A 23,144-nucleotide genomic window follows, 5' to 3' on the forward strand; every position below is an offset into this window, starting at 1 on the left:
ATGCACTAGGATTGGCTTACGTGGAGTGAACTGCAGTTTGAAAAACTATTTAACTAATATTTATCTCATAACAAATCACACTTTTTTGTGATATTGCATTGACAGTGGCTCATAAATAAATAACATTTGACAGTAACATTGCACTATAAAGGGATGTTTTTTTTAATAATATTGAAAGGTGAGTTTTTGGACAAAGGAAGATAGAGCCTTTGAAGAAGGTCTATTGTCCGAAACGTCTCCAGTTACTCCTGCAGTGGAGTTTACACAGTGGCGATCTCCCCCCTATTCCGGATATTTTGGCGGGGGTCTCCTTAAAAAAGAATTCATCAGACGCAGGCTTTCCTGGGCAAACGAGTGTAATGATGACGATGATAAATGTATTCACTTCTACTGGAAGTACAGTAAAGCACATCAACAATACGGTAAAACACGTGACGTACAATTTACAGTCGTGGGAATCTAATTCCGCGATAGTCAACACGTCGTGAAAATGAATGTTATCAGAATCTGAATGTTTATTTATACTGGAGAAATCCGATAAGCTATAAAGCTCTGTCGGGTCAGAACTATACAACAAAAAAACAATATAAAAACACGATAGGAGTTCAAAGTATAGGAAAGGTAAACAAATCATAAAAAAATACAAACAAAACTCAACGTTTTTTTTATCTAAGCTGCTAACGCCCACTGAGCTATTAACTTATTTTTCAGAATCGACCTGGCCACAAATGATAGCTCAACCAAGCGGCTTATCATGTGGAAATGTATAGCTGCAAAATAATCTAAATTATCTAAACGCATCTCGATTTTAAATGAGGGAAATACTGGAGGACCTGGAGAAAAAAAATCCACGTATGTACGTATGTTGAACTTCTTTCGCACCGTACGTAGCCAACCGCGTTAATCGGAGGTAGCGGAATGACGTTACGGTCACGATCGACGCGCCGGTGACGTTGCACTGCCTGCGCGCTGCAGACCTGCTCACGTACAACGCGCTGGAGCTGGAGCTGGCGCTGTCGTGCCCGGGCGACCGGGACGAGGCCTGCGCCCCGTGGGACCACACGGTGCACCTCAGCGTCTGCTGCTCTCCCGACGGGGAGCTGTGCTCCACGGAGCTGGGGAGGTGGATCACTCCGTTCCGGAGGTGCGTCTCCAGCCAGCCCGCCCGCCCGTGCGGTGCGCGGTGGCGGTGACGGGCACAGCGCTGGACTCGCGATTCCAGAGGTTTTGATTCGATCTCGCAGTTGAAAACCGACGGTTGAAACAACGGTGCCGGTTTCTTAAATCTCGTCCACACCTGGATCTGCCTCTCTCCGCCCTGCGGTGCAAATGGGTTCACGGCATTAAAGTCGACGGGCAGATCACACGCGCTGGGGTAAAGCGTGGGTGCTCCCACCTCTTACAAGATGTAAGAGTAGGCCAAATGCCCTCTAGAGGGGGCTCTCTCGAGCTCCAGAACTCCCTCTGGTGGAGTCCTCATCTGCTCACTGCAGCAGTGGAGTGAGCAAAGTAATTGCAGGGGCTGCGCCTTCACCCTCTCATCCTGTGCCAGGTCACCGGTTGAAAAAGATGCAACCAGAAAAAACAAATTTTTCCCGCTTATCTTGGACACGCGTCCCAAGGCTGTGTCCCAGGCTGAGCCTACAGTCTCGTTAACGGGCTAAAGACTTTTTACATCACAGGTCAAGAACTCTATCATTGCACCGAATTGACGTGTCGTTGAACTGACGTAAGTACTGGAGTGATGTTAGCAGAGTGCCTCAACGGTGCATTTGACCGTGACTTTATAATTATAGAGTTTTATCGTGCGCGAAGCCGCAAACCTGTGTTGGACACTCTGGTGTGTAGCTGCAAGACAAGATCTGCTTGCCCTGTGTGTTGTTTTCCTTTAAGCGGACACCAATCACCGCATGCTGGAATCCAACTGCACCAGAAAAGTTAATGAGTTAATGTGCATTGTTCAGTGAGTGTTATTATTAATTCGCTGTACATTTGGACAAAGTGATTTGTGGTTTTGGGTTGTGGGATCAGGTCTCTCTCTCTCTGCAAGAGTAAATGCTACAATCATCCATTCACATTCGGAGTGCACGTTGCTCATGAAAAAAATATTTCAAATTCTTGCCTGGGCCTCGTCTCCACGCATGGATAAGTAACCGGGATTTGCCCAACGTGATTCATCCCCGTGGACTCGGCGGACAGGGCTTTGATCCAGAAAAAACACGATACATAATTAATAAGACTCTCTCTCTCTGTGTGTGTGTATGTGTGTGACACATTGACAGCTTTCCCACTGACATCCTGGGCAAGGCCCATCCCCGTCACCATTCAGCTGCCACTTCAATACCGCACTGGGGATGCGGCGTCAGTTCCGCCCAGTTTCCACCAGGGTGCAATCGTTACTTTTTTTCCCCCCAGAGCGTGATTGAGGCTTCTAACCCAAGACAGATGCGTCAGACTCTCTGCAGTACCTTGTCTCTTTCTGGATGCCATGTCTCATTTCTCCCCAAAAGGCTGTATCCAATGCAAGTGTGGGGTAGCTGTCGAGTGTGAAGGCGGTGCAACTGCACCAGGGGGCCAACATCTGGCCAGAGGGGGGCCCGGGTGCTGGGCTATGAAGAGGGCGATGATTGGACAGGGCTGCCCCCCCTCCATTCTATTCCTCACATCAGAGGCCATGCCAACCATGCTATGCCAAGAGCCGCCATGGCACTGCAATCGATAGCAGATGATTGTATTATTTCCCGCACGTAGGATGGCACCGTCGGTGGAACGAGGAACGAGGGCCCGAGGACGTGAAAGTTAAACAAAAAGATTCGCTCGATAGCGTCAAACAGGATTGTCTTGGTCTGGGAATTACACTCCCAGGAGTGGACAGGCCGTCGACAGAAATGGACGCCGCTGTGAAGGTGGCCTTGAGTGGGCTGCGTATCGGTGTCTCTGGGGCAGTAAGCCATGAGGTGAAGACGTGAACCGGGCAGGTGGAATGGTCACACTGCGCTGTGGACCTAGCCTTCCAAGTTCGTTTCCCTGCCACGAATAACGTCGGAGGCGAGCGACATCCGAACCAATCCTGGCCCACCCACCCCTTCATCGGGCAATACTGTCCGGCGTGGTGAAGTATGGTCAAACGACCCCTTCCCATGCTGTCGTGGCACAGGGATACCCTGCATCCAGCAGTGGATTGACAGTGGGGCTGTATTTGTGTGTGCGTGCACCTGGCGTGCGGTCGGCGCGCGCCCCCTGATGGGCCCCTCGATTGTGCTCGCCGCAGGCGCGTGGGCCACTGGCTGACGGACGTGTCGCCCCTCCTGCCCTTGCTCGACGCTCGCACCTGCAACCTGACGCTGAGGACGGTGCCCTGGGCCAAGCCCTGGAGGCCGACGCTCAACCTGCGCTTCTCTCGCCGGACGCAGCTCCCCGGTGCGTAACAACGCCGGTAGTCCGTTGGCGACGTTTGTGGTGCGGGCGCGGGCCGTGGCGTAAACGGATCCCTGGGCCCCTTGAGAATAATCACCTGGAATTGTGTCCGTACTTGTGTATATTTATGTACATATATATAAACAACTAATTTATGTATGCATGTTGAACTTCTTTCGCGCCGTACGCAGCTAATCTGAGGCGCGAGGGAAGGGCAGCAAACTCAACACAAAAATCAGTTCTAAAGAAAAGAGTTTTCAATCTAGATTTTAAAGTGCATAGCTCCAGTGGCTTCCTAATATTGAAAGGGAAGAGCGTTCCAGACGGCCGCAGTAGCGCACCTGAAAGCGCGCGATGCTGTTCAAAGCCGATCCAAAAGCTGCTGGTGCGAGGATGACCGGAGTTTGCTTGGTGATGCTAGGTGGATCCTTAAATCACAGGATCGTGAGAGATGGTGGAGGCTTGGGGAAGTCTACATACAGCAGTGGATTGATATTGGCTGGTGATGATGATGATGATGCGCATATTGAGACCAGAGTTCTTATTTTTGCAAGCGTAAACATCGGTTTAAATAAGTGCAGCAAACCGACGAGATTCCAAATACAATAATGTATGTATCATTGTAAAATATTGGCAACATTATTACTTCATTGGAATTTCATTTGCCAGTAAAAAATATGATAATTGGTTGTTTACCCTTCTATCTGGCAACAAAACTGACACATTTTTTATGAGTCATGTTTGCATAGACCACAATACCTGCAGCCATAATGCAAACATAACTCTGATAATATATGCACTGTCCTTCAAGGACAGTGCATATATTATCAGAGTTATATTTTTTGTTTATGTTTAAAAAAAAACATAACTCTGATAATATATGCACTGTCCTTGCATTTTGGCTGCAGGTATTGTGGTCTATGCAAACATGACTCCTTGTAAAAAAAAGGTGTCAGTTTTGTTGCCAGATAGAAGGGTAAACAACCAATTATAACATTATTACTTATTACATTTACTAATAATACGTAAATAAAATCACATTATGGTTGGGCATTATCAACCCATCATCATTCCTTTGTTGGTAAAATAGGTACCGCTTTGTGGAAAGTCAGAAATGGTTGTATGATGGAGAGATTGATTGACCCTTCCATATGAATTGTGGCAATTTCCACCGACCGGGGGACTGCTGAAAATGATTTCTGTACCCAATGTTCATTTCAGGACGTTGACACTTTGACATTTAACTTGCACAATAACGTGTGCTCATAGAGTGAGAAATAACATTACTACTTGCGGACAAATCAAGCTCGCGCAAGATCATTTCACATCGCGGATTTCATTACCTCAACAAATGTCGTGTGAACTGATGCGTGAAAGTTATTCAGATAGAAATATGTACAAACCGTTATGATAGTTTCCATTGACCTTGAATTTTTGTTAAACAGGCCTTGGCTGGACACAGTCAAGGCCTACATTACGTGGGAAATATTTATGCATTTTTATTCATAATCGTACTGGTTTAACGCTCCAAAGTGTGAAATATCATAATTATACGATTCATGATCGGGAACGTCAAATTAGTTTATAGATATATATTTTTTAACAAATAAAATGCTAATTTTTGACAGGTTTACTTTCATGCAGTATGCATTGTTGTTTTTTGTTTATCCACCCATAAGTTGTTTATTTTAAATAAATTACCATTAATTCTAGATTTGAAGCTTTCGTGACTGCAAGGAATCATCTTCTTAGGTTCTTTCGGTAAAGTCACGTAGAAAGTAAAATAAAATAAAATAACTTTCTACGTGACTTTACCGAAAGAACCTAAGAAGATAAATTACCATTATTAAGATTTTTTCTCGACTACTAGCAATTACATTTATAATAATAATTTACGGTCGTTAGTCAATCCACTGCCAGACGAAGGCCTATTCACACCACGTCACACATGGGGGTTGTTTGACCATACTTCGCCACGATGGTCATTGTGGGGTGAGTGAGAGGAAGAGGTCAGGTGTGGTGGGGGAGGGGTGTCAGGACCAGTTCAAATATCACTCGCCACTAATGTTAGCCGTGAACGACAATCGAACGCAGATCATGGGATTCAGGGTGCAGTACTCTAACCGGTGCGTGCCTCCCCCCTCCCGCCCCCCTATTCCACTCCAGCAGTAATAAACCCACCATATACACACTGTTTAATCTCACTTGTCACATCACACGAATCGCACCAGGCGAGCAAATATTTTAACCATTGATGAATTGTTCCCAAGTTATTTCAAGGCGGCTTATCGGATTTATTTGTTTTGGCAGCCATTGTCATTTGGCTGCCGAGGGCTCGCTGCCCCCGCGCGGGTAGCTGGCCGCAAATAAAATGTGGCTCTTAACTCCGCTTTAAATTATTTAACTTGTCGCAGGGCCTCGCACGTCGAGTGCAAAAGAAAGAATATTAACCGACAAAAAAGTTGCGAGCTGTTCTAAACCATTGCTGAAATTGTTCTCGAGTTGATCTGTCGCTGCGCGAGGTTTCTTTCGTGGCGGTTTGAGGAACGAGCGCTTGATGAACGCGCGCCTTATTGCCGCACGGAATGGGGCACGCGATAAACGGCGCCCCAAGCTCCCCGTTTCCACTCCGCGGTGTCACCGCTTGGGGCCCCCTCGTCCTCCCCCAGTGCCCGAAGTAGACGGCGTCCTGATGAATGAGAACCAATAAAGAGAAGCCATTTCTGTCGCTGTGTGCCTCTGGAGAGCCGCGCTCGAACTGCTGTCTTTCGCGCAATCAGGTTCAGCTGCTGTAATGAGATCTCTCCCTCCAACACCGAGCCCTTGGTGGTGGTAGCGGTGGTGGTAGCAGTCTGCATAGATTCCCACATTCCCTATTCATTAACATATCTTGGCTTCGTAATTACTTTTCATACCATGCAATTCTTAAAGTTAGAACACTTCATATTCTTGGGTCTTTCGATAAAGTCACGTAGATAGGTTCAAAGAAAAGAACAAAAAATAACAAAAAACTCCGACGTTTCGATCGCAACACAAGCGGTCGTCTTCAGGAAAAGGGGGGGGTGAGCTTCCAAGGCAAACTGTTTACAAGGGTTTGAAATGGGTGTAGCCCAAATATCAGCAGCCAATAACAATGTAAGTGGTGGGCAGCCAACCCGCCGGTGGTTGGTTTTCCACCAATCAAAGGGCTGCCAGGTGAAAATTAGCATGTTAATGAGAGATTAGCATGTTAATGGAACATCGCAGAGCCGCAACCAAGGGGTCGGCACGCGAAGTGGCTGTGAAAGAGCAAGTTTGAAATGGGCATAAAGCACAACTAACATCGGAAGGTGGTAGGATGGGAACATCATAGCCAATTATGACTTAAACTGGTGGATAACGTCCTTCCAATGATTGCTCAGTTTGTACCCATCTTCTCGGTTGAAATTGTGTCTGTGTCTAGATATCTGGATGGCTTCATGAACGAATCTTTGTTGATAGCCAGTGGGCTTGCAAAGTACCTTCGTCTCTAAGCCAGTGTGGGCTTGTACTTTTTAACTTGTGCATGAAAAGCTGTGTTTCGTGGTAACATTTCCCATGATGCGTGTCATGTGTGGGAAAACACGTTGTGTGGTCAGCCATTCCCATCATTGTCATCACATCGTCATCGCCACCCCATCATCACCGCATCGTCATCATCACCGCATCGTCATCATCGCATCATCATCATAATTATAATTCTTCGTCATCCACCAACAGAATGACCATTGCTAAAGCCAGACCAAGGGTGTTGTCAGTTTTTATTTAATGATTCTGTCCGGGTTCGAGTTTGACATTTTCTGAAATCCATCCTCAGTAGAAATGGTCTTCACAAAACCTACCCAGCTTGGTAGTGTAGCGGTTAGCGCGATGCGCTATGAACCCAGGGACCCGAGTTCGATTCCCGCTCATGGCCAACACCAGTGACAATTATTTGACCTGGTCCTGGGCCTCCCGTAGGTCGACTTAGCCTCAAATGAATACCTGATGTGGTGGGTAAACATTGCCACTAGAGAGACAAAGGCGGCCGGGAGTGGTGCTCACTGCACTTGTCCCAACAGCCTGATAAGGCTATACGGGGGATCATTGTCTTTGTGCTCACATCAGCCATAAGTGAGTACGTGGTGCTTTGTGTAAATATCAGTACGGGGAGATAAAGACAGAAGACCGGCATGCTCCAGGCCACACCACCTGGCCTTTATAGGTGCTCATGAACAGCACTTGCCCCAACAGCCTTTACAGACTACACGGGGGTCTTTATATGTGTATGGGTGCATCAGGCATAACTACTTCCTCGGGGGAATGAGTTATGATTGAGTTATTTCACTACTTCGTTGAGCTGGTTTGTTATTCTGTCCGTGATTTACATCGGTCTCGTAATTATCGTTCCTTAGGTGTGCACTTTTTAAGATAGGTCATAATGGGCTGTCAGGCACAAAATTATACACCAATGTTCGTGAGTCCTTACAAACAACGGCTTGCATTACCACCCTACTTGGGTGCCAGAGAGCCTGTGATTAACACCGTGATGAACAGCATGTTATCAAATGAAGCTATCATCCCGCGATTCAGTAAACCTTAGTGCTCCTCCGTCTGAAGCATTGTGAGTGTGTGTATGTGAGTGTGTGTATGTGAGTGTGTGAGTGTGCGGTAGTGTAGCGGTTAGCGCGCTGCACTACGAACCCGGCGACCCGAAATGAATTCCCGCTCAATGCCAACACAAGTGACGATTATGTTAACTAGTTCTGGGCCTCCCCTAGGTCGACTCAGAGCCTCAAATGAGTACCTGGTGTGGTGTGTAGACATCGCCACTCGGGAGGCAAAGGCGTGGTGCTGGCCACCCACCCCCTCGTATGCCGTGCCGGCCTTCGTCGGTGCTACTCACTAACAGCACTTCCTCCTCCAGTCTGTTGAGGCTATACGGAGGATATTTGTCTTTTGTGTGTGCACAAAAGATGGAGGTCCCTCATACAGCCTGTCACAAGACTGTTGAAGCAGGCGTAGTTAGCGATCACCTATTAAGGCTGTCACGACCACCTATGTCGCTCCAGTGCTGGCGTTTGCACATTCTTACCGGACACTCATTTCAAGGTTGAGTCAACCTACGGGAGGCCCAGGGCCGGTTCATTCGCCATTGATGGCGAAAATCGAAATCAAACGCCGGACTGCCAGGTTCATAGCGCAGTGCGTGAACCGATACGCGCACGCGCAGACACGCATTCCACAGAGTATGCAGAATACGTGACCGAGTTGCATAAGCAATCGTCACATTCCAGACAAAGCTAAATGTATTATACGGCTAGACGTGTCATGCTGTAAATCCATTTGTGAAGCCATAAATCGCTGAGAGGAAGCTCAACGGAGAGGGAGCTGTCGATGGTGCTGAAACGAGCTGGCATTTAATATTTATCGCTATTGTAATTGTACTTGTTGTAAATATTACGCACTTAAGCCAAGGCAGTAATAGCGATCGTGAGGGAGCATGCGATTAGAGCATTACATGTTCGTGAAGCCGTAACTTGAATCATCATTCTGGGCTTCACTGCTTAAGGGACTTGCAAATTTAATTGACCAAGCACCATGCTCCCTATTATGTGCCAAGTGAAAATGGCACTTGATGAGAAAACCGAGGCCAACACTGCTCTGTCTCTGGACAGGCAAGCCACTGTTTATCCCCAGATAATTTTTTTACCACTTTGGAATTGATTATCTTATCCCTGAGTCCAAACAATTCTGAAATCAACTGCCGACGAAAAGCAATGAGTGTAATTCGAAATGCACGTGTTTGCTGTAATTATAAAGGGTTACATTCGCTTTCCTTATTTATTTTACAGTTGGGCTTGACCATTGTTCACCAGTTGTAATTCATCACACATCAATGCAAGTAAATTATATTTCACAATGATTTCAGTTATTAATTTAGAAATGTCACACAGCTCTTTAAGCAGGAGATTGTTTGTGCGACTCACGGAGGCGCTTGCGACGAGACGCCAGAGGGTTTTTTCCTGACCTCCTGCGAGCTTTTTCAATCTTCCTGTTCGGTAGCGGAGGGGCTGAAGAATCTTCCGCGAGCTGTGATCGGAGCTCCCCCAGATTTTGCACAGCAGAGGCGCGGCCAAGCACAGCACCTGAGAACCACTGGGACCATGCAATTACCCAGGCGTTCCTCATTACCGATCAACTCTGCGCGTGCGAAATGCAGTTGTGAAAGTTTTGTTTCCAATATTAATAACATCGGGAATCATTGTGGACCGAGTGAGAGCGATTGGAGTTATTGTGGTGGCCAGCCTCATCGTGACGCTTACAACCGTGGCACGTATCCAGATGTCGTTGACATGCAGCGCTACGGCTTTATTACAGCCAAGTGCCGCATGCGGTGAAAGATGACATTAATAAACGCTCTGACATTGGGGGAGGAGATGAAAGTATGAAGAGATGATTGTACTTTTTTTTTTCATTAAGCTTTTACAAAAGTGCCTGTTCAGGTTAAATTTTGTAAGTAGATTTAGTTTTTTCCCATAAAAAGTGCAAGTGCAGATGTTATTGTACCTGCTGCTTTTGACAGCGATGGCGCGGTGTGGAATCACTCTAATTTTTTGTTGCTGTACATTTTTGGGGTTGAACGATGTTTTCGGAAATGCAAGTGTTTGGTACGTGGTGACTTTGCTGGGTTGTGGCCTTGCAGTCGTGACGGTGAAGAAGGAATTGTCAAACTCGCCCACCACGTGAGAGTTTCGGTCATTCATCACGACACAGTGCACTGTCAATCTTGTGGCATCAGCTCCCCCTGCGCATATATAGGTGTAAACCTCATGCTTATGTAATCTATATTACATAATACGGGGCAGTCCTTGGGTTATGAACCTAATTAGTTCATGAGGCCTGTTCGTATGTCGGAACACAAAAACACACCGTATTTAAATGCCCATACGGTCAGTGGTATGAAACGTGTTCCGGTTTAACAAAAAGGGAAGCATTGTTAAGCTCATAATCGTGAAGAAATGTTGTACGTTTGCATGTAACACTGTTAAAAATACTGTATAGTAAATAAAACAGAAATTAACATTAGTTTCACTTACCTTGAGTCCTGATGCTCGCTTGTAGTTGGAAGGGGGGCAATGGATCACCACAATTGCACACATGCACACACCCCGACGACAATGATCCCCCATGTAGCCTTAGCAGGCTGTTGGGGCAAGTGCTATTAGTCAGTAGAACTTTTGAAGGCCGGTACGGCACATGGGAGGGTGGGTGGCCAACACCCCACCCGGCTGCCTTTGTCTCCCTAGTGGTGATGTTTACACACCGTACCACGTACTGGTGTTGGTCGTGAGCAAGAATTAACCTCGGGTCGCCGCTATGCTACCGCTCCCCACACACTCACACTTTCACACAACAACAACAAGCGCCATTCGCCACTAAGTGGCGGTGACATCGCCACGACGCTTGTGCCAGGCCATGTGTACCTTGAGGCCACGCACACTTTCACACACACACACTTTCACACGCACACTTTCACACACACTTTCACACACAGACACTTTCACACACACACACTTTCACACGCACACTTTCACACACACACTTTCACACACAGACACACTTTCACACACAGACACACTTTCACACACAGACACACTTTCACACACAGACACACTTTCACACACAGACACACTTTCACACACTCACACTTTCACACACACACGTCCGTGCACACACACACACGCAAACACTTACTCCCAGCACGAGGCCGACTCACTACGCCTCTCGGAGGATCGCTTCTCTGAACAAAATAGTTCCGTGGTTCAGTTTGCAATTGCCAGTTCGCGTTTAAAATTAATAAAAAAAAAATTTAAGCCGATTTCTAAGTACGGGCGTTCGTAAGTCAAGGACTGGCTGTATATATCTATCCCTTAGCACTGGGGGGACCTTTATCAATTGTGGCTATATTTGGTAGAACATTTTAAACCTTCGGAATCTCAATGCAAAAGTAGAAGCGACATTCAATCGCTCTGGACGACAGTTTAACTTTAAGCAAATGAGGTCTGCAGCACGATTTAGAAGAAGAAGCAGCAGCAGAAATAATTGGAGAGCGCCTTTGGGGGAAAGTTCTTTCTTTTTTAACTGTGACATCAATATTTAATGCCCGACATAAAACGTTAATATGTATGAGAAAATGCAAGCGTAATAAATAAAAAAAACGGCACGGTGTCTGATTACGCATGGACCATTACCGCCGCCACCCATACGTGAGGTTACGTCATTGTTCCAGATGAATCATTACCAAACGCGGACAGAGTTTATCCACGAACGTGGCCGTTAAGCTTCTCATCAATAACGACCCGAGTGGGTTAAGACCGGTTACGAGTTTCTTTACGTTTTCCCATCTCATCGTTCAACCCTCGAGACGGCGATTGTTGAAATGCCGATAGAAATTAAATTGGCCGCTTTAATTCGTGACAACTGTTTTTATCGCCCGTCTTTATCGTTAGACCATTTCATGCGAACGCTCACAGTCGTATTGCGATAGCCTCTGTCCTGTGTCTTCTTTCGTCGGAAGAGCTAAACGAATGCCGGCTAAACAACAATGCCTGCCCTTCACGGCACGAGATGACACGACTCTTGCGGTCCCAATCGACTCCGCGCGGGGCTTCTGCGGCAGCTCGAGGGTTAAGGGTAATTGCTGTCAGATAAACAGGCCCATTCTCGCCGTGTGTGTTTGACGGAGAGGGTTATTTCGAGTGTGGCAAAAAAGTGTAATTTCACACCACCGCACGCTCAGATTTATCCTTGAAGGCCGTCCTGGTGGCGCTCAATCGCAAAACACCGTGGCAGCGCAGCATGCCTCGCTTTAGCAACTCCTCCGAGCACCGCCCACTTACCCTTGGGCTACACCCATCTCAAACCTAGATCACATCCCGCTTCAGCAGCTCTCCCGCTATATTTTTTCACCTGATGACGATTGCTCGTGTTGCGATCGAAACGTCGTGATATTTTTATTATTTTTCTATCTAAGTGGCTTTACCGAACGACCCAAAGAATATTAATTCCTGCAGTCACGAAAGCTTTAAGTCAACAATATTCGAAGTGAACAACTAAAAATATTCCGTGCAATATCCCGTACAGACGCAAATCTACGCTCGTATCGTGAGCTGAAGAACGAATGATGATCGAAGCATCGCCGTCTCACCGGCAGGCTCCACTGAAAGTCCTCGTCTCTGTCTGAGCGCACGGCTCAAAATACGGAGCGGGGTAAACTGCATTCATTATGCGAGCGACCATTCACTTTAATAGATGTGAAAGGTCAGATAAATAATTCAAATGCTAAACAGAGGCCCATTTAGGGTGGCATTTTGTTTTGATTGCGAGTCAGCGCAGCCCCTGGAAGCATTTTCACAATTGCAAAACAACAACAACAAGACTCTGAAACGATGACGCTCATGAGAGATGTTGAAAACCGCGATATTAATTGACGTTTTTTCTTTCTTTCCCTTCCACGGGGGACAGATGGAGCATTGTTCCCCGTCAAGGTGAAACCTCTCTTCACTGGAGGCACCTTCAACAGCAGCTACAACAAGAAATATTTGCCGGTGCTGTTCAGCATCCCTCCAGCCACCGTCAAGGTACATTTAAAATCCCAAAAGTTTGTGTAAATGATAAGAAGAAAACCTCCCCCCCCCCGTCTCAACGGGAGAACACGCGCAGGCTGATGAACAATTAAAGATGTTTTGGCGAACATTGCGCCCGGCGTGAAATCTCACGTGGCCATCGCAACAGGAGGGCCTCGTGAATTTTGCGGTGCGTTGGTCACGTGACCAACTCGACCGGCCTGATGGTGGGTTGGTCACGTGACCAACGCGACCGCCAGGCCGGTGGAGTTGTGCCGTCCTGCTGTTTGTGAGCGCAGCTCTCGCCGCGTGCTGTTAACTCTTTGACCGTCAAGGCGCTCGGTGAGATCACTTCAAATGTTATTGCTTTGACGATACATGCCATGACGCCTGTGCAGAGCATATCCGTGTTACGGTAATGTGTATGATTATATATATATCATATATTTTATCATGCCATGTCCCCAACGCATGACGTGAGAATCTCTGGGCTGGCTTTTATCTTTTTTTTTTACTGCAGTTGCTGAGCATAGGCCCCACAGCACCAGAACGCAAAGCGGCCGGCAGCAGACAGCCCTTTTAAAGCCGTAATAGACAAAGAGTTGACACTTTTTCGCGATTTGGGCGAGGATGCGAGAACTTGGGGGGGAAATAACCGATGGGGGAGAGAATTCCAGAGTGCAACAGCGGAGAGAATGAGAAGCGTTTTGACCTTCAGGTGTGGTGGTTTTGAACACAGCGCGGTTGACATGACAATATAAGTGGACATCCTCACTGACGTGATACCATGGCAGACGCGCCGCATTCATAAAGCAAATTAACAAAGCAAAACAATGACAGTCGCTGTTCAATTAAATGCGATTTTTGAAGTAAACAATTAAAATGTCATAAAATGGGGGTTCTTGAAAGCATATCGAACAGTTCGATTAGAATTAACATAATAACGACGGTTCCATTTGTCGTTTGAAACATGTGGCGGGCCCGCCATGAGTCACTCAGTCACACGACGATCGCCACGTGCCTCCCCCTCACCCTTCCTCCTCTCCCTGGGCGTTTACAAAGCCTGGGCATTCGCGTTGCTCCCTTGGTCCAAGTTTCAAGTTTAAAAGTAAAATTTATTAGGTATAGCCCTGTGAGACATGCGGCTCTTGAGTCGGGTGCAACCGCAACAAACAAAATATGAACAGAGAACATCTTAAAGCGACGACGCGCAACAGAGACAACACTGTGTGCAAACATCCCAGTGTGATGCAAGTCAAACAATAACAATTTAGTTTAAAGTTATCAGACCAACTCCGCACTTCCGCATAAAACATGGCTTAACCATATGTTTTCGAAATCACCAAAATAAAGCTATAAAAACAGTAATCATAGGAACTGTGATTCAAATTTAACAATAAACGATATACGTAACATGTACGACCAAACTTGCAGCCATAGCTGGCAGCATGACACTCCCAGTGTATGATGTGTGAGTGAGTCAGTGTATGATTTGTGAGTGAGTCAGTGTATGATTTGTGAGTGAGTCAGTGTATGATGTGTGAGTGAGTCAGTGGAAGATGAGTGAATGTATCATGGCCTCCTCCCCGCCATCACGGCCTCCTCCACGCCATCACGGCCTGGACTCATGCAAAGCCCTTCAACGCGACACACTCCGCGACTTTGCCTAATGGTAATGTCCCGTTGAGCCCCACGGCTGGACAGAGGCCCGCTGTCACATGCCACTCAGTCGCATCCGATCGCCGCTTAGTCACGTCCGGTAGATGCCGAGTCACATCTGATAGCCGCCTAGTCACATCCCAGTGGCATCTGATAGCGCTTAGTCACGTCCGGTAGATGCCTAGTCATGTCCAGTAGCCGCCTGTGGGCGTCTGAATTAATTCTCAGGTCGAAGGCGTCAGCTATCCTGACGATGTACGCGCGAACGGACTGATGGAGAGAGAGAGAGAGCGGCCGTGGCATATTTACAATGCGCGTACGTATTGCGAAAGCCAGCCAATTTTTCACAAGCCTCTTGGGGTCGACCATAGCATTTTCATTACGACGCACTACCCTGCAGGGACTGGCCTGATATAAGGGACGTGACATGGAAATTATGATTGGTTTTTTTGTTGCTGCTGTTGTTTCTGTGCTGCTTGCGACCGTAACGCATTGCCCTATGGGCACGGTAAATCTCACAGGCAATGAACTCGTAGGGAGCATATTTGTTGTGGGTTAAGAGTGGCGGTGCACTTGAACTGTTCACCTGAAACACGCAAAAAATCTCTCGTGTAGCCTTAACAGACTGTTGGGGCAAGTGCTGTTAGGTATCACCTATGAAAGTCGGCATGGCACACGAGGGGGTGGGTGGCCAGCACCACACCCAGCCACACACACACACAGTTTGACGGAGCCCGCGATGGTACCATAAACACGCCGCGTAAAAATGCCATGCCGAACAACTTATCGCCGACCCGTTGAAAGGCGTAATGAGTTTCAGCGCTCCCTTGATTACGGCGCGGCGTGTGAGCTGAGCGAGTCCTGCCCAGAGGGCCCGAGGCCCTGTCCACGGTTATTGGAACGTTTTGTCTGCACATCGCGCCCATAAAAAAAGCCAATAGGCCTAATTGGGGGCGAGGGGGGGGGTGTATTGCGCTCGATAAATCACGCTCAGTTACAGCAGGCAATGAAGGCCCACGTGCTATTAAAGTCCCACTTCCGGGGGCCATTCGCGATGCACGCCACGGCAGATCGATGAGACCTTCTGCCCGTAAATTGATTTATTAATAGGTTTATTAATCCTCGCGTAATGGGATTGCCGCAGGTGGAGCTCTACGCCGTTATAACGGGGCACGGCAGCGACGAGCACGGCTGCGGAGAGTTCTGCGTGACGTCCCACCACTTTGTCGTCAACAGGAAGTTCACCAACTCCATAACGTTCAGCAACGCAGGTACCGGAGCACACGGTGCTCCCAAAAACGCAAAGTTTTTTCTTTAGCTCGCCCTGCTGCCGTGGCTACGCCACACGTGGCTGCCTGTGACCCAGCACTGTGGAGGTAGCAGCAAGGGTTGGTGGATCGCCGCACAAATGTTGCACAACTCCCTTTGTAAGGGCGTCCAGGTGTCAGACCGGTGGCGAGATGTTGACGACCTCGCCTGGTATACAGGAGATTGTGGGTTCGATCTCGACCCTGATGCCTGTATATTTGGAGTTTGCATGTTCTCCCCATGGTCGCGTGGATTCTTCTTCGGGTCCTCCAGGTTTTTTCCTCCACATTTAGAAACCTCCGTTTAGAGTGTAATTTGGCTGCTATAAATTTCAACGTGATAAGCCACTTCGTTGAGCGTTAATTTGCGATAGCCAGGTCGCTTCTGAAAAAGTGCTTTTTAGCTCGGTGGACCTTACCTGTAAAAAATATAAATATTTTCGTAGTTTAATTTATAACCTGGTTTTCTCGTAGGCCGTAGCACAAAAATGTGGACTCCACCTGTTCGGTCTGTATGGGATAGAGCGTTTCCCCTTTGCATGCGTGGGTTTTCTCTGGGTGCTGCAAGTTTCCTCTCCACGTGTAAGCACGCTTTAATTGGCCAATAACACTTTAGTATATATATAGAGGCGGTTCAATCTCGATTTGAAGTTTTCGTGACTGCAGGGATCCATACTCTTTGGTTCTTTCGGTAAAGTCGCGTAGGTATAAAATAAATTAAATCAGGACGTTTCGATCGCAACACAAGCAATCATCATCAGGTGGGAAAACCACAGCAAAAAAAAATAATTCCCACTTCAGCAAAAAAATGTTCTTGCTGTGGTTTTCCCACCTGATGATGATTGCTTGTATTTTATACCTACGTGACTTTACCGAAAGAACCAAAGAGTATATATAGAGGATCACAGAGCTTGGGTAATTGTTGGCATCACGTGGCTGCTGCCTCTTCCTGCTTGTCTGTGGTTCCGAGCGGATAATTGGCGACACGTTATGAGTTTGAATTCTTATTATCTTGTGTTGAAATGTTTTACGTATGTATGTTTAACTTTTTTCGCACCGTACATAGCCAACCGTGCATTGAAAGGACAATAAACTAAACACAAAAGGCAGTTGTAAATAATTTCGTAAAGTATTCCATCGGTTATCTCCAGAACGTGGTGAGAGAGATAAACACAGCGGTGCATCGCAAACAGCAGTCCGGATGATCTGACATTGTAACTTTTGAAATTTTTCAGCACCTTACAGTTTCCTGTTACGTCAAACAATTGTGACACAAACGCAGAAAGTATTTGCGAGCCAATCTCCGGAAAGTGACGAGAGGGTGCTGAACATCGTGGCACAGGTTAATCACAAGTGGCGAATGAACAACTCAGCTCTTGTATATCATCACGCTGGCGTGCAATCGCTTGCATTTATACGCGAGTGTCAGTTTATTTGCCTTTTGTTTGTTTTGTGTGGAAATGTACGGAAGCTGAAGCTTTGAAAGCACGCAAAAAGTTATGGAGAGGTGCATGCTGGGAATTAACAGCGCGAGACTTGAAAGAGAAACCCGTAGATTGGTGAAGAAACGCAAAGTTATCGGGGCATAATCTTGACTGTTCGTCAAAGTGTAAGTGGGCTTTGGGCGGGAGACATCGCTACGAAAGGAACGTGGCAGGCAGTTGAGACTATCGACTGAACGGCAACAAAAAGGGGTTCCTCCTGGTCCCTGATTTTTGCCAGGATCGTCCTCTTGTTGAGGTAGCTGTGCTTGCACGGTTGGCTACGTACGGTGCGAAAGACGTTCAAGGTACATACGTACGTACGCGAAGGGAGGTACGTGTCCCCAAATCATTCCTTACACCAGGCCCCATTCCAACCACGCTATGCCACTGATTTTACATGCAGTGTGTGTACTATATGGTGTACGCATATCCTGCGTGTCTATATGGCATGTATGTATGCTGAACTTCTTTCGTACTATACATAGCCAACAGTGCTAGTCAGAGGTGCGAGGGAAGGACAACAAACTAAAAACAAAAAACAGTGGGTGCATATATATATACTGTAATGTGTATATATGTGGTGTGTGTGTTTATGTAGTGTCAATCTTAATTTTAGAACTTTCGTGACTGCAGGAATTATTATTTGGTTCTTTCGGTTAAGTCACGTCTAAAGATAAAATAATAAATTACATTAAATAATAGAATACGACGTTTCGATTGCAACACAAGCAATCATCATCAGGTATAATGAAATAGCGACATAAAATCTAACCAGAAAACTATAGACAGACATATTAGCAGACAGATATCACCAAGATACATAGAGAGAGCAACACAGGTAACAGAGAGAGGTGGTCGTCTCTGTGGGGTGGCCTTAAATAGACAGAGGAGGGCGGACGCAGAGAGAGGGAGGGGGGTTAGCATATCAATGAGTGATATATCATTGATATGCTAATTTTTTCTCTAACCCCCCTCCCTCTCTCTGCGTCCGCCCTCCTCTGTCTATTTAAGGCCACCCCACAGAGACGACCACCTCTCTCTGTTACCTGTGTTGCTCTCTCTATGTATCTTGGTGATATCTGTCTGCTAATATGTCTGTCTATAGTTTTCTGGTTAGATTTTATGTCGCTATTTCATTATACCTGATGATGATTGCTTGTGTTGCAATCGAAACGTCGTATTCTATTATTTAATGTCATTTATTATTTTATCTTTAGACGTGACTTAACCGAAAGAACCAAATAATAATTTATGTAGTGTGTGTAGTGCGGCGGCATAGCCGTATGGGTGTATGTTCAACTTCTTTCACACCGTACGTAGCCAACCTTCCTAGCCGCAGGTGCGATTGGGACTCGTGGGCTTGGCCCCAAGATGTCCAGGCACCGGACGATAGAGATATGGCGCAAGTTGGAATGGTGGGGGAGGGCCCAATGTAACCCCGTGCGCCCGGGCCCTTGGCACCCACGCTAGGCCACTTCCCAAGGGGTGGGGGTGGGGGGGGAAGAGAGAGATCGTCGGCGTTGCGTGCGTCTCTCGCCGGATGCCCGCTGCAGGAACGCCGCTGGGGTGCGCGCAGCGCGTGACGGCCGGCGTGGTTCCCAACGAGCACGGCACCTGGCTGTACGGAAGGAACGGTTGGTGCGACGGGCAGGAGGTCGAGCCCTGGAGGGTGGACATCACCTCGCAGGTTTGCTCGGTCACACAAACATCGCCCTCACGCCAGTGTTTTCTCGATCCGGCGCTCGCACGCCATGTACCGGCGTAGCTCTCGCCCCGACTGTGGCTACTACGAGGCGCGTGTCGACTTACCAACGAAGAGTGTAGGCCGTCACGCGTCAAGGGGCATAGACCGTCATCGCGTGAAGTCTGGTCATCCTTACAGCGGCTTTTGGCTCGCCGTCGAACTAAAGATGGCCACCGCATCACACGCTTTCAGATAAGGTTCCTATGGCCATCTGGAGTGCCCTTCCTTCTGATATTCGAAATCCACTGGAGCTATGCGCTTCTAAATCTCGATTGAAAACTCATTTCTTTAGAACGGCTTTTTTTGTGTTTAGTTTGTCGTCCTTCGCCCGCACTGTCCATTAGTGCGGCGGTTGGCTACGTACAGTGCAAAATAAGTTAATCCTCCATACAATACATACCTACACACCCGGGATATATTCGGCGAGAAATATAGCCCCGCTTGCGATCCCCCCCCTTCAAAACTTGGCCTTTGCGTGATTTACCAATCTTTTCTATTTGTATGCAAATTAGGCCGCTGTGCTCTGAGTTTCCCACGATGGTTGGTAATCATAGCAGGCTGAAATACGAGGCCTACTTCCTTCTTTATGACCGCGAGCGCGCCGGACTTCCAAGTGGGCGGAGCTGTCGGTCGGCCGCGGTGTTTCCATTGGGAGGATCCCTCGGCCCCGATTGCCCCTGGGTATGATTTGCTGTTGCAAAATCGTCCGCAACACGATCGATTTCCCTCGGGATGTGATTGCGTTAAAATAAAAACAATCGCTGGAAGTTAGATGAAAAATTGTAGCTTCCTTTATTGAGCTTGGTATCTTTTTACGACCATTATTTCACCCGGTATTGGCGCGAATGAATTCATTAAACGGACGCGCCCGTTGTAGGTTTTAGCTAACGTTAATGGCATTTATTTTAGTTTCAAATGACACCAACTGTTCATTGAATAATCATTAAAATGGCTGCTTCCAGCCAATGTCTCAGTTCCATTGAGGAGGTTAATCCAGTTCACATTTCACGCTGTGCTTGGGCTTGCTAATGCAATTGTCTTTATATCTGGTGTTAACAAAATACAAATGGACTTGGTTTGATGCCTGTTATACAAATTCACGCCATTAACATAAATTGTTTCTACCCGAATTGAACAAATCTCATCATTAAATGACAAAATTGGTTGTTAGTGAATATCTGTACAATGTAATACAACCGATCCATCTCCCTGCTTCTTAGCATCATTTCCATTTGAATGTGTTTGTTCATTTCCAATTCGTCTCAGTCATCAGCCACGATCAATCGACTGCTGCTGCATGAAGGCCTTCCCAAGATGTCATCTTCATCTCCTGATTCCGACAATGCAACAATCCATCCATCGTCCGCACACGAACCCACTTCCCTTCATACCCTCCGAATTTACCAACCCGCACTGACCAGCGTGGTAAAGTATGGCTAAATAACCCTCAAAACTCACGAAGCATGGGGAAGCATTCAGGTGGGCTGGCTTGACCACCTGAATGTGAAACTGTAGTTTTTGCTCTGCATCTACATCAGCCGTACGTTAAGAAGGAAGCGGAGAATTTGACAAAGGGCTGTACATGCCCAACATCGCTTGCCCCCGGCGGTCTGCGCTGCTACATGGGGGACCTTTGTCTTTGTGTCTGCGTCATTGTTCGCACGCAGATGGAACGCGCGGCAAGCAACACCATCACTTACTACGGCTGGTTCAACGGTAGCGACCCCAACCCAAAGCAAAATCCCGGCGAAATCACCATGTCCTCGTTCCTGGTGTTCTACAGCGAGCGGCAGCGGTGAGCCCCGGCAACGTTCACGGCACCGACGGCGCGCCGCCGCCGCCGCCGCCGGCTGCGAGCTCTCAACGCGGAGCGACTGCGGCCGCGACGCGCCACATCCGACGGCGCGTGAGCTGCATCTGTCGGGAGCTGCATCTGTCAGGAGCGGGGTGCCGCTCACGCGTGCGCTCGCTCGCGCCTCCAGTGTTTTGTTCATGAACGCGTTTGTTCGAACGTTAGCTCTGTCCCCTCTGGCTCTCCGTGATAAGGGGAGGGGGGGCCGTGATATCGCTCGTAGAGACGATCCGAGATGGATGAAACTGTGGTGTAAAGATGTGTTGCTGTGAGGGATTCGCCCCGTTGATAACCGCACCGAATTGATCAAAGCATTATTGCCCAAAACTTGCAGACACGAATGAGAGTACAAAGCACTGTTGGTAAATCTGCAAACCTCTTTTGAGCCCCGACAGCCGTCTCGACAGCGCCCAATGCTGCCGAGTGAAATACCCTCGAATTCAAGCGCACGCTGGAAAGTAGTGTTACTTAAACCGCGCTTTGTACGTGATTTGACCCTCAAGTGTTCCGGATATGTTTGGTATTCAGTGCCGACCGGCGCTGCTCGTGCCTGCGCTGAGGTGTGGCAGTTGAATTGAATATCTAACCGTTGTGAAATGTTGGGGTTTTATTTTGAAGATGATCATCATCATTACCTGCGGTATCATCGCCGCAAGTGAATCAAAGGGAATCTTTCTCCTCAACAGGTTCGTTATGACTTCAAAGTTTATTGACTAATCCCGCGCGTGATACATTTTCCGATCGCTCTTTCTGTCGTACGTATGAACACTTTCCATCACTTGAAATGGTGCAGAGTAATAAAATGAAGTCGTTAAGAAAAACAACGCGAAGTTGCTGCACTCTCTTGCATTAGTTCGCAACGCTTTGTGCTTAAAAGAGGAGCAGGGGTGAAACTGAACGGTAGATCGCATCTCTCCTCATGTCTCCAAAACATTGGCTGTTTTATATTCTCTGTTTTTTTCGGGAAAGTCACGTAGGTGAAAACAAGATGAAATAAAAATAATACAACTAAATTTTTTATTTTATTTTGTTTCCACCCACGTGACTTTACCGACAAAACCAAAGAGTATGGATCCTTGCAGTCACGAAAACTTCTAACCTAGAATCGGCTGTTTTGTTTGTAATGAAAAACTTGTGCTGTGGATACCGCGATGTGACCTGAATGCGTGTGTGTGATCAATGGTGAGTGCCTCTTAGCGATGATATTGATTGCAATATTTGTGATGCGGTAACAATGAAATCTGTCGACTGTTTATTTTTTAAGTTCAAAAAAACTGCACTCGCTTCGCGATGAAATTGCCCGAAAATATCGACTTTCCTCTTTGCGCAATTGTCGTTAATGAAGACATCGCGGGGGTGTGTTGTGTGTTGTGAAAAATATTGACCCAAGTTGCAGAATTTTCCAACACGTGAAACCGAGGCCAGTTTTATTTAATTTTTCGTCTCACAACAACAACAATATCTATGTATGTATTCGATGTAAGTTTTGGATTAAACCGAAAGAAATTGCAAACTAAAAAAACTCTTCACATGGCTTCTCTTTGCGGTCTTCAAATGAAATGCTAAAACTCGTGTCGTTTACGAATTTAAGAGCGCGCGATGACAAATAATGACGGCGATAATGAAGGGGGCTAGTCAAGCGACGCGGCTGCTGTTGGGTCAACGCTGACAACGTCTGCAGGAGAGCTGATGGCTCATTCACACACGCGGCGTCGATTCCCTACTCGTCGGCTTCATTAAATGCATCCAGCCCTCGAGTATCACACGGCCTTTTTAAATGTTTTAGTGCTTTCCAATAAGCGGGACAATTGTTTTGGCAGCGTTTTGATTAAATGCAATCTATTACCTCCGCTGTGCAATTGGAAATGCGCGACGCAATTGACATTTCCGAGGACAAAGGAACCTTTGCTAAATAATGGGGAGGCAATTACTTTTTTTTTTATATATCCCGTACGGTCATGGGACAGGTCTGAAAAGTGCTTCTAATTTCTGTGGAAGCAATACAGCGGTAAACAAAACGGACGGAGTAAAACAAATCTGGAAGTAAAATTAAAT

General features: G+C 47.1%; 1 protein-coding gene across 1 annotated transcript in view; it reads left to right on the forward strand.

Annotated features, from left to right (window-relative positions):
• LOC144934441 (uncharacterized) overlaps positions 1 to 22,883 on the forward strand; it is a 46,020-nt gene extending 23,137 nt beyond the window's left edge. The window contains exons 7-12 of the mRNA XM_078860193.1: positions 976 to 1,144; positions 3,272 to 3,420; positions 12,943 to 13,058; positions 15,847 to 15,973; positions 19,047 to 19,180; positions 20,905 to 22,883. Coding sequence (XP_078716319.1) covers positions 976 to 1,144; positions 3,272 to 3,420; positions 12,943 to 13,058; positions 15,847 to 15,973; positions 19,047 to 19,180; positions 20,905 to 21,036 — 827 coding nt within the window. The 3' untranslated portion in view covers positions 21,037 to 22,883. The remainder of the gene's footprint in view (positions 1 to 975; positions 1,145 to 3,271; positions 3,421 to 12,942; positions 13,059 to 15,846; positions 15,974 to 19,046; positions 19,181 to 20,904) is intronic.
• Positions 22,884 to 23,144: the final 261 nt, after the last annotated feature.

Source organism: Lampetra fluviatilis, chromosome 10 (genome assembly GCF_964198595.1).
Source record: "Lampetra fluviatilis chromosome 10, kcLamFluv1.1, whole genome shotgun sequence".
Lineage (NCBI taxonomy): Eukaryota > Metazoa > Chordata > Hyperoartia > Petromyzontiformes > Petromyzontidae > Lampetra > Lampetra fluviatilis.